This window comes from Canis lupus, chromosome 5 (assembly GCF_011100685.1).
Source record: "Canis lupus familiaris isolate Mischka breed German Shepherd chromosome 5, alternate assembly UU_Cfam_GSD_1.0, whole genome shotgun sequence".
Taxonomy (NCBI): Eukaryota; Metazoa; Chordata; class Mammalia; order Carnivora; family Canidae; genus Canis; species Canis lupus.
In genome coordinates this window covers 76354888-76367752 of record NC_049226.1, presented here as the reverse complement: position 1 = coordinate 76367752, position 12865 = coordinate 76354888, and the positions used below count along the sequence as shown (strand labels likewise).

General features: G+C 41.5%; 1 protein-coding gene across 3 annotated transcripts in view; it reads right to left on the bottom strand.

Moving 5' to 3' along the window:
* WDR59 (WD repeat domain 59) overlaps window positions 1–12865 on the bottom strand; it is a 103790-nt gene that overhangs the window by 18044 nt on the left and 72881 nt on the right. For all 3 annotated transcript variants that reach the window (XM_038538327.1, XM_038538328.1, XM_038538329.1), the window contains 2 exons: window positions 8841–8974; window positions 6919–7000 (listed from right to left, as the gene is read on the bottom strand). In XM_038538327.1, coding sequence (XP_038394255.1) covers window positions 6919–7000; window positions 8841–8974 — 216 coding nt within the window. The remainder of the gene's footprint in view (window positions 1–6918; window positions 7001–8840; window positions 8975–12865) is intronic.

The window sequence follows — 12865 nt, the reverse complement described above, 5'->3', positions numbered from 1 at the left end:
GGCAGGAAACAACAAATGTTGGAGAGGATGTGGAGAAAAGGGAACCCTCATACACTGTTGGTGGGAATGTGAACTGGTGTAGCCACTCTGGAAAACTGTGTGGAGGTTCCTCAAACAGTTAAAAATAGACCTGCCCTACGACCCAGTAATTGCACTGTTGGGGATTTACCCCAAAGATACAAATGCAATGAAACGCCGGGACACCTGCACCCCGATGTTTATAGCAGCAATGGCTACGATAGCCAAACTGTGGAAGGAGCCTCGGTGTCCAACGAAAGATGAATGGATAAAGAAGATGTGGTTTATGTATACAATGGAATATTACTCAGCTATTAGAAATGACAAATACCCACCATTTGCTTCAACGTGGATGGAACTGGAGGGTATTATGCTGAGTGAAGTAAGCCAGTTGGAGAAGGACAAACATTATATGTTCTCATTCATTTGGGGAATATAAATAATAGTGAAAGGGAATATAAGGGAAGGGGGAAGAAATGTGTGGGAAATATCAGAAAGAGAGACAGAACGTAAAGACTGCTAACTCTGGGAAACGAACTAGGGGTGGTAGAAGGGGAGGAGGGCGGGGGGTGGGAGTGAATGGGTGACGGGCACTGGGGGTTATTCTGTATGTTAGTAAATTGAACACCAATAAAAAATAAATTAAAAAAAAAACTTTTATTAAGCAAACTTCAAAGAAATGATACCATGCATTAACCCCAATGGGTTGTCTCAAGTGATTTCTTCCACTGCTTCATTAGTGAACAGGCAGAGAGAGGGGGAAAAAAGCATTCTGGACCACATTTCAGATCTGTCCTTTGCCCAAGTAATGGGAAACTGTTGCTTTCATTACAAAAGTTCCAGTATACCCTCAAAGCTGAAGAAAAATAGGCCAGAACAAAATAGACTTGACTTTCTTTTTGTTGACATCAAATCTGAGGAATATCTCCAAAACTGAAATCTCTTAGGGCTTGGGGTCATCAGGAAGAAACTAATATCCACTAGGTGTCTATTAAATCCAAGATTTAGTACACACTAATATTAAAAACATCATGCCATCAACAGAACCTCCTTCCTTCCACACTTTTAAAAATGGAATACTACTTTTGGGAAATCTTTCTTAGTACCAATACATCATTATATGACCACTAACTGGAAAACAGTATACTAGACTGTGAGAAACTTGAAAGGAAGAAAATACAGACTTTAATCGAGGAGTCTATAATCTAAGAAAAAAATAAACAAAAATATTGAAAAACAAGTAAAAAAACCCACATCAGGTATGTTAAGAATCAATTAAGTTAGGTGGCACTGGGGCACCTGGGTTGCTCAGCAGTTGAGCATCTGTTTTCAGCTCAGGCATGATCCCAGGGTCCTGGGATCAAGTCCCACATTGGGCTCCCCACAGGGAACCTCCTTCTCTTTCTGCCTGTATCTCTGCCTCTCTGTGTCTCTCACAAATAAATGAATAAAATCTTTTAAATTAATAAATGAATAAAATAGGTGGCACTAATATACTCAAGCACAGGAGTATCGATTAAAACAAGATACATGAACAGATACATAAATCAATGGAACAGAATTAGAGAATCCAGAAGTGGACCTTCAACTTTATGGTCAACTAATATTCGACAAAGCAGGAAAGACTATCCACTGGAAAAAAGACAGTCTCTTCAATAAATAGTCCAGGGAAAATTGGATAGCTACATGCAGAAGAATGAAACTAGATCATTCTCTTATACCATACACAAAGGTAAACTCAAAATGGATGAAAGATCTAAATGTGAGACAAGATTCCATCAAAATCCTAGAGGAGAACACAGGCAACACCCTTTTTGAACTTGGCCACAGCAACTTCTTGCAAGATACATCCATGAGGGCAAGAGAAACAAAAGCAAAACTGAATTATTGGGACTTCATCAAAATAAAAGGCTTCCACAGCAAAAGAAACAGTCAACAAAACTAAAAGACAATCTACAGAATGGGAGAAGATATTTGCAAATCACATATCAGATAAAGGGCTAGTATCCAAGATCTATAAAGAACTTATTAAACTCAACAGCAAAGAAACAAACAATCCAATCATGAAATGGGCAAAAGATATGAAGAGAAATTTCACTGAGGAAGACATAGACATGGCCAACAAGCACATGAGAAAATGCTCTGCATCACTGGCCATCAGGGAAATACAAATCAAAACCACAATGAGATACCACCTCACACCAGTGAGAATGGGGAAAATTAACAAGACAGGAAACAACAAATGTTGGAGAGGATGTGGAGAAAGGGGAACCCTCTTGCACTGTTGGTGGGAATGTGAACTGGTGCAGCCACTGGAAAACTGTGTGTGCGATGGTTCCTCAAAGAGTTAAAAATAGAGCTACCCTACGACCCAGCAATTGCACTGCTGGGGATTTACCCCAAAGATACAGATGCAATGAAATGCCGGAACACCTGCACCCCAATGTTTATAGTAGCAATGTTCACAATAGCCAAACTGTGGAAGGAGCCTCAGTGTCCATCGAAAGATGAATGGATAAAGAAGCTGTGGTCTATGTATACAATGGAATATTACTCAGCCATTAGAAACAACAAATACCCACCATTTGCTTCGACGTGGATGGAACTGGAGGGTATTATGCTAAGTGAAATAAGTCAATCGGAAAAGGACAAATATTATATGGTCTCATTCATTTGGGGAATATAAAAATTAGTGAAAGGGAATAAAGGGAAAGGAGAGAAAATGAGTGAAAATATCAGTGAGGGTGACAAAACATGAGAGACACCTAACTCTGGGAAATGAACAAGGGTAGTGGAGTGGAAAGGGAGGTAGGCGGGGGGTTGGGGTGACTGGGTGAATGGCACTGAGGGGGGCAATTGAGGGGATGAGCACTGGTGTTATGCTAACTGTTGGCAAATTGAACTCCAATAAAAAAAATAAAAAAAAATAAATAAAACAAGATATATGAGGTTTACTTTCGTTTCTATACAATAACCCACCCAAACGGTTGCTAAGAGAAGTTAATGTCTTTCTGGGATAGGACAGGATGTTTTTACCCTGGCTGAAAATTTAGGCATGTTACTGCCTCACCTTTTTTTTTTTTTAATAAATTTATTTTTTATTGGTGTTCAATTTACCAACATACAGAATAACACCCAGTGCTCATCCCGTCAAGTGCCCCCTTCAGTACCCGTCACCCATTCATCCTCACCCCCCGCCCTCCTCCCCTTCCACCACCCCTATACCAGCAATGTCCACAATAGCCAAACTGTGGAAGGAGCCTCGGTGTCCATCGAAAGATGAATGGATAAAGAAGATGTGGTTTATGTATACAATGGAATATTCCTCAGCCATTAGAAACAACAAATACCCACCATTTGCTTCAACGTGGATGGAACTGGAGGGTATTATGCTGAGTGAAATAAGTCAATCGGAGAAAGACAAACATTATATGTTCTCATTCATTTGGAATATAAATAATAGTGAAAGGGAATATAAGGGAAGGGAGAAGAAATGTGTGGGAAATATCAGAAAGGGAGACAGAACATAAAGACTCCTAACTCTTTTTTTTTTTTTTTTTAAGATTCATTTATTTATTTTAGAGAGAAAGAGAACACAGGAAGGGCAGAGGGAGAAGGAGAGAAAACCTCAAGCAGAACTCCACTCACCCCTGCTGAGTGTGGAGCCTGGCATGGGGCTGGATCTCATGACCCTGAGATCAAGACCTGAGCCAAAAACCAAGAGTTAGATCCTTAACCAATTGAGTCACCCAGGCATCCCATTACTTCCTTACTTATAATATACATTTCCTAAATGGCTTTAACAGGAATAGATGACACTTGGGCTTATTTCTGCAATTCTTTGCAAAACAGTAGACACATCACCATCAACACATGCATTAAAAAGAACAAAAAAACATTCTTCAAGCATCTACACTGATGCCATTTCCATCCCTTTAAAATAGCATGCTACAAATAATGACAATAATTATAGGAACAGAGTGGTGACTGTCCCATATATTGGGTATTTGCCATCTAGCAAATATAGATAGGGGAATTTTACATATATGACCTTATTTCTTTCTTAATCGATTCTAGAATCAGGACTATTTCACAGTCCAGGAAATTGAGGTTCAGAAAGACTAAGTGCTACCCAGGATCACAAAACCAAAAAGGTAAGAGCCCCAATTTAAATCCGGGGCTGTCAGAACCCAAGGGAAGGGTCTTTCAACTTCAGACCAGCCTGACTGAGAACTTAAACAAAAATATCAAAAACTTAACCACCTTAGGAAATAATTTTCCCTCAGAGAATGATTTTTCAGAACACCTCGGGTCTTAGGATTGCATTTGCCAATCTCATCAACATTATGAGGTCATTATTATGGTTTTCATCTTATAAATATACACAGGCTGGGCAAGCCTGAAATAATCTGCCCAGGGCTCCATCACTAGGGAGCTAAGTTGGACCTTCACCTCCTGGTATAAATTGTGCACTATTTCTACTACTCTACTTTGCCCTCTTAGTATGTACAGACTGAGGTGGCTGAGTCCTCAGAGAAACAAATTCAGTCTCTGAGTCTCAATCTCACCTAAAAGGGTTTGGGCAGAGAGCTGATAATGTTTATAAGAGGAAAAAGGCAATCTTAGGGATTTTTTAATCATATAAAAATCAAGGGAAAGTCTTAGCTCTGGGTCATTTGGAGAGTTACAGGGAAAAATTAAACTGATAGAGGAGTTTCTATTGCTCAGTAGAATCCTCACACTACCGAATAAAGGGCACAGGAGAAACAGGAAGTAGACTACTGGTTGCCCAGGTCTGGGTAGGGAAAAGGGGATTGACAAGAGACAGCTAAGCTAAGTGGGGTGGGGGTCTCTTCAAGGTTGTAGCAATGTTCTAAAACTGTTGTGATGGTTGTAAAACTGTGAATATACTAAAAGACACGAAGGGCAGCCCAGGTGGCTCCGCGGTTTAGGGCCGCCTTCAGCCCAGGGCCTGATCCTAGAGATCTGGAATCGAGTCTCACGTCGGGCTCCCCGCATGGAGCCTGCTTCTCCCTCTGCCTGTGCCTCTGCCTCTCTCTCTCTCTCTCTCTCTGTGTCTCTCATGAATAAAGAAATAAAATCTAAAAAAATAATAATAATAATTAAAAAATTAAAAAATAAAAGACACGGAGGGATGCCTGGGTGGCTCAGTGGTTGAGCGTCTGTCTTTGGCTCAAGGTGTGATCCTGGAGTCCTGGGATCGAGTCTTGCATCGGGCATCCTGCGAGAAGCCTGCTTCTCCCTCTGCCTGTGTCTCTGTCTTTTCTCTTTCTGTCTCTCATGAATAAACAAAATCTTTAAAAACAAACAAACAAACAAAAGACACTGAATGGTACATTGAAATGGGTAAGCCACGTAGTATAGGAACAATGTCCGGTGGCTCAGCAGTTGAGCATCCGTCTTTGGCTCTGGTATGAGCCCCAGAGTCCTGGGATTGAGTCCCAGGATCAAGTCCTACATCTGGCTCCCTGCATGGAGCCTGCTTCTCCCTCTGCCTGTCTCTCTCTCTCTCTCTCTCTGCATGGAGCCTGCTTCTCCCTCTGCCTCTCTCTCTCTCTCTCTCTCTGTGTTTCTCATGAATAAATAAATAAAATCTTTTAAAGAAATTAAAAATAAATAAAAATAATAAAAAATTTAAAAATAGGAGTTCACTTTAATATATTGATGTTCCTGCAATGATGAAGGAAATTAACATTTTTGCTAGATTACATTATATTTCAAAACTGAACATGCTTCTACCTAAGAGAATGCTTTGGTAAACTTTTAATGAAACAAAGCATTTTTTTAAAAGATTTTATTTCATTTCTTTTTTAAAAAAAAGTAGGCTCCATACCCAGCATAGAGCCCAGTGTGAGGCGTAAAATCATGACCCTAAGATCAAGACCTGAGCTGAGATCAAAAGTCAGATACTTAACCAACTGAGTCAGCCAGGCAACCCTTAAAGATTCTATTTTTAAATAATCTTTACACCCAACAGGGGTGTGAACTTACAACCTGAGATCAAGTGTCACATGTTCTACTGACTAAGCTATCCAGGTGCCCTCCCATTTATTTATTTATTTCTTAATTTTAAGTAGACTTTATATCACACACAGGACCTGAACTCGCAACCCCAAGATCAAGAATCACATGCTAAAAAAAAAAAAAGAATCACATGCTATACTGACTGAGCCAGCCAGGTACCTACTTGAAACAAAGCACTTTTTTCTTTTTTTTAAAGATTTATTTCTTTGAGAAAGAGGGAGAGAGCATCAGCAGGAGGGGCAGAGGGAAAGGGAGAAGAAAATCTGAAGCAGACTCTGTGCTGAACTCAGAGCCCATCAAGGGGCTTGATCTCTCAACCCTGAGCTGAAACCAAGAGTCAGATGCCCAACTGACTGTGCCACCCAGGTGCCCCTGAAACAAATCATTTTTAAAAGTATAAAAACCCCAGTAAAACAGAATTGAGAGTGTAAATGGCAAAGGTATAGCCACATGTATGTGTGTAACAATCACCGTGGTAACAGAGTAGAAAAAGAATGTAATAAAAAATTAGCAGTATGTGCTTTAGGATTCTCTCAGCTAAGCTCTAATAAGAAAAAGACCCAAAGGGGGGCATCTAGCTGGCTCAGTTGGAAAAGCATACAACTCTTAATCTTGGGGTCATGGGTTCAAGCCTCACATTGAGGGTAAAGATTACTTAAAAAAAATTTTTTTAAAACGAGAGAGAGAGAGAGAGAAACCCAAAGGATTTAGAAAGCTGCTCTAGCCCTGTAGTTCGGCAAAGAAAATGGGAGAGGAATTGTACAATAGGAAGCACACCTTAAAATGTCACTAAACCAAAATTATAAAGTGAAAACCATCAGCTCACAGATGGCCATCAGAAGGGATGCACAATACCTGGACAAGGTCCTTTCTTCCAACAAGCAAGGCAGAAGTGGCATTCTTCTGGCATGTTTCTTGAATATCATTCACATTCAAGCTGAAATTTAAAAAGAATTAAAAAGTTTCTTTCTAGTCTAATCTTCTACATTAGTTACCCCTGGTTTCACAAACTAAAACCCGCATCTTTAGTTGTCACCCAAAATGTTTTATCCATGTTGGCTGTAAGTGGGGTGGTTTTTTTTTTTTTTATTCATGAAATACATAGAGAGAGAGAGGCAGAGAAACAGGCAGAGGGAGAAGCAGGCTCCCCATTGGGAACCTGATGTGGGACTCGATTCCAGGATCGCAGACTCATAACCTGAGCCAAAGGCAGATGCTCAACCACTAGCCACCCAGGTGTCACTGGCCTTAAGCTTTATCTTTGCTACATAACATGGAGAAAAAGCTTACCTACAGCTCATATTAGGCTATGGGTTTGCACCTGGGGAAGTTGAAATTGTTTACTTCTCCAGAGTCAGGACAGGAAGCCAGCCCCAAATGTCAATTTGGCAACCAGCTTTTTTGTGGATTTCCCCAGGCTCAAGGGTTCAATGAAAATGAATTTAAATAAGTGTGACACTGTGGTTTCTTTTCTTTCTTTCTTTCTTTCTTTTTTTTTAATTTTTATTTATTTATGATAGTCACACAGAGAGAGAGAGAGAGAGAGAGAGAGAGGGAGGCAGAGACACAGGCAGAGGGAGAAGCAGGCTCCATGCACCGGGAGCCCGACGTGGGATTCGATCCCGGGTCTCCAGGATCGTGCCCTGGGCCAAAGGCAGGCGCTAAACCGCTGCGCCACCCAGGGTTCCTACACTGTGGTTTCTAACAGAGTGGTGTGCTGTGTACATATTACAAAATAAACGCTTTTTTGATATGCGTTCCAATTCAAGAAGGGTGACCACAGGCCAGCTTCTGTATGCCAGTCACTAGCCTCCCAACTCCCTTCAACCAAAATGGCTCTACTTTTAACTGTTTTACATTATGGTATGGAAAGCAGAATTCTGAGGCTGCTCCCAAGATTTGTGTCCCCCTCACACACACATTTAATATAATCTCCTCCCTTTAGTTGTGGGTGATACCAGTGAATATTGATGAGCTATCACACCCAAGATTAAGTTATTTATCAGTTCACTCTGAATGTGTCAAAAGGGAGATTATCTAAGGTGGGCCTGACCAAAGGTGAAACCTGAGAAAGAAAGTGAAGCATCAGAGAGAAACTCCGGCTGGTAACAAAGATGAAAATCAGCAAGTTCTATGGCTTCAAGGAACTAAATTCTGCTAACAACCTGCATGAGCTTGGAAGAGGACTCTAAGCATTGGATAAGACCACCACCTGGCCACCTCTATGATTTCAGCCTGGTGAGACCTGAGCAAGAACCCAGTTAAGCCATGCCCAGACCCTGGCCCATGGAAACTGAGATAATAAATACAGGTTATTTTAAGCCACTAAGTTTGTGGTACCTTGTTATAGAAATAGCAAGCAATAGAATAGAAATAGAAAGCTCATATACTGCAGCATAGAAAGCTCATATACTGCAATAGAAAGCTCATATACTGGTCTCCTCCTAAAATTTATTCTGAAGAAAGGGTTCCAATGCTTTTTTTTTTTTTTTTTTAGAGAGAACACATATGCGCCAGTAGGGGGTGGGAGGCGGGCATGCCACAGAGGGTCAGGAAAAGGGAAGCAGGAAGTCTCAAGACTCCACACCCAGCATGGAGCCTGAAGCAGGGCTTGATCTCACAAACCTGGGATCATAACCTAAGCTGAAATCAAAAGAGGCAGTCACTTAAATGACTGAGCCACCCAGGCGCCCCAAAAGGGTTCCAATCCTTTAAAAAAAAAAAGAAACAAAACAACATTGATCATGATGACTGCGTGATAAGCAGGGCAGACTCACATGTACAGTTCTCCCAGTGATTTGTGAACAGGAAGAAGGCACGCAGTATCCTGGATGATAACCTTCCCAGCAGCCTTGATCGGCCGATTGCCGGAGTCTGATCCCTCACGTTTGCTTTTCCATCTCCTGGATTTCTGGGGGAGATGACGAGATATAACTAATGGGGACTTTGATGAACGAAAACCTACAGTTGCAGAGCACATCAGAGTTGGGTCATTGGTTATTTGCAGAGACTTTGCATTACATCATGCCCACAATTATATGAATCAGCATCTGTAGGAAATAAAAGGAGGGCAAAGGGCATTGAGCTCTCGGTTTCGAAAATTCTAACAGGAAAATATGCACCTACTGCAGTGCTACATACATTGTGCAGGTGCCCCAAAATTGATACCTTGAATCTAGAATTAAAAAAAAAAAAAAAAAAAAAGAAAGAAAGAAAGAACAAACGAACGAACAGCTAGTAAATAAGTTAGTAAAGACCACAAAAATGTGGGAGAAGAGCAACTTTTAAGGTTGGGATCAGCCTCAGGTTCAAAGTTCTTGCTTGAAACTAATCAAAGGTTTTTTTTTTCTTCTCAGACAGCTTGAATGGGATTTGTTGAAAATTTAATTCAGACACAGCAGTGTGGGCTCTGCAAACCTTAGTCTTTGGCAGACAGGCAGAGACACTTCGCAGCTCAAGGAGAATTACTTCTGAAAGTGATCATTTTAGAATGTCAAAAATACTTGAGCAGAGCAACTTGGGTAATGGACATGGAAGATCGTGAGCAACTGTCCAATTTCCCCAGAGCCTCACCTACAAAGGAGCCTGTGTGCGGGAAATGAGTGATGTCCTGGAAAGGGAGAATGATCAGTGTAGCCCCATCTGCTATCTTCAAAATGACAACCAGCCAAGGGAGCAATATTCTATTCTATTTTATTGCTGAAAGTTAAAAAGGGGGCCGCTAAAGTGATTCAACTCAGGGGGGAAGTGACATACTTATTAACAAAGTTGCCAGGGAAGAGGCCTGCAATCTGCAGTCAGAAAACCAAGCTGTTCTGGTCTTATTCCCACTGTGCTGTCTCCCGTAACTCTGGGAGGGCAACTTATTTGCTATGAACTCAGTCTCATGTCATCCCCTTTGCTCACTGATAACTATGTGTCAAGATGGGCTCCATTCCTATCTTGCCAGTTTAATGAGGCCACAATGCGAAGGTGAGAGTGCAGAATGAAAACGTGCCACTGAAAAATCTGTACTGATTCTGAATGTGTATAAGCCTCAGGAATTTAGATTAGATCATTATTTAGATTACTCACAAATAATTCATATACTGCAAGTGATTTTTATATAATCACTCTTCATTCATTAGTCACAATCTATATTTAGCCGCTTCTGACCAGTGAAATTCCATCTAATCACCAAAGGTGCCCAATGCACATGACTTCCTATAGGCTCATTTAAGTGTTATGGAACCTACTAGATCTGGGACACTCAGACTCAGTTCATGGCACATAAAGTTTAGCTGAGGGCTCTGAGCTGTTTGTCCTAATTTTTAAATACACATGCTACATTATCAATTTGGAACTTTGACCCAGTTGATCTGAGGAAGCAATATAGTTACTTTGTGCTGTTTATTCATATTCATCGTTACTATCAATATAAGAGAAACCTCGCCTACTACTGTCCACCAGCTCGGTGATTCTCTATTTGCACCGGCTAGTTTCTAAAGAATTATGTACACATTCACAAAAATACTAGCCTTTTGGCTACAAATATCCTGACGTGGGTGCAGGTAAGGGGAGAATGGGCTAAAGAGCAAAGAGCCTGTCAGAATGGGCTGGAGCCAGGCGGTGTTAACTGGCCAAGACAAGTCATCCACATGCGTGAAGTAATTTGATGGGACTGGTGGTAGGGAGGGTAATTTTGTGGGCCTCTACTGGGCAGTGACAGGAACAGCACAGTGTGGTTAACTGGAACAGGAAAGGTGTGAAGTACACACACTTTTTCATCCAGATTTCCAAGAGTTTAAAAATTTCAGGAACAACACCCATAGGTCCCACATAATGGATCATCTCAAATGAGATTTAGGGTAGTGGATTAAAAAAAGAAAGAAACAAAGGAAAAGGTCTATGCTAAAAAGATTCCACCTGGAATGGCATATGGTCCATCTCACTGGTTTTCTGTGTTGACGGGGAGGCTTCTAAAACCCTGTTCCAGAAGATACTCTGGCTCCTTGTTACAAGAGAATGAGCAGCACTTCAACTGACCACTTCACTAGCTCAATAGTGGAAATAAATGGAGGCCTCACCAGGGATGGGGTCTACCAGCTTCCAGACCACACTGAAAATCACCGCAGTTTCCTGTCTTTCTCAGCAAACTTGATGAAAGGAAAAAATATTAAGGCCTATGTGCCCAAAGCGGTTCTTTTGCATACAGACTAGCTTGTTTAAAAATGTCTGTCCTAGCAGATGTGAATTATTTCTGAAAGTGATCACTTTAGAATGTCAAAAATACTTGAGCAGAGGGACCTGGGTAATGGACATGGAAGATCATGAGTAACTCCAATTTCCCCACAGCTTCACCTTCAAATGACCACAGAAGGCCTTCATGCGGGAAATGAGAGATGTCCTGGACACAAGGCGAAGTGTATAAATGCTTGACTCAGGATTTCCATATTTGTCTGTCATTACAAGCAACATTAGCTTCTACTCTAGGCTGTTCTTCTGCTGCGAGCGTGGGTGTCACCACAGCTCTCTGAAAGGGGGGCTGCTGCTTCCATGTCACAAATGAGGATATAAGTCTTACTTGAGCCACACTCCCAAGCAGAGATTCAAACATAGAGACTGGCAAGGCTACTAAGCCCCTACTTATTAACCTGCTTTTGAGTGCATGATTGTGGATTAAGAAGAGAAAAAAAAAAAAAAGAAGCCCTCAGACTAAGCTACCTGTTGATATGTAAACTGGCCCATTTTTGAATGGATCCATTTCTGCATGTAAGATCAAAATCTGATCATAGTGAAGCCGGTTTGACACCCTAGCCTCTACAATTCCTTCTCATTTCACTTCTCTGCCCAGTATCCAGAGCCCATTCCGCTGAGCCAGAGCAGCAGCTGAACACTACAGAGGCAAGAGGCAGCGGTGGCTACAGGCTTCACGGGGGAAGGAGGGGGGGCAGCTCACTGGGCTCAGACCCAGAGGCTGTATTTCAGGCCAGGCTCAAGAGCCTGAGCCTCACTCTGTTTTATCTCCCTTCTGGGTGCATTAGGGGTAGGCACATTCACAGGGAAGAATGGAGTCGAAAGAGACACCTTAGGACTCTTCCCTCTCCCCATCTGCAATCCTTGGTTACAGAGACTGGGAGAAACAAACCCACATGGTAAGTCATCAATAGGTACTTGATGAAAATGTAAGACAGTGATCTTGGCCAACTTTCTACAATCATCTTTCACTGAATTATGGAAATCACAGTCTGGATTTCTTGGGACTTCCTTGTCAACTTCTTGAGACACCAGGCTTCTAGGTGGCTTCTCTGATTTGTACTGATGTATAGACAATGTCTGGTGGAAACTCACTAAGCTGCCTTTGAGCCTGTAACAGAAGGAGGTTTGCCACAATGGATCACCCTAACCATAGCTGCCACCAAGCCTCAAACTATAAAAGCAATTATGGGGGCACCTGGATGACTCAGATGGTTGAACGTCTGCCTTCGGCTCTGGTCATGATCTCTAGGTCCTAAGATTGAGCCCTGAGTCAGGCTCCTGGCTCAGCGGGGAGTCTGCTTCTCCCTCTCCCTCTGTGCTCTCTCTCTCTCTCTCTCTCAAATGAATACAATCTTAAAAAAAAAAAAAAAAAGCAGATATGGGATAGCATTGTATGTTTATTTAATCCAGCGAAGAATAACTGCAAAACATTATCAAAAATCCCTAAGGGGTCATAAAATAGTTTTTTTTTTCTACTTATTGGTTGGTGGTTTTTAAATACGAAGTATCTCTTCTTCAGGCTGGAGGGGTCACTCAGTATTCCCATCTAGTGACCAGTTATTCT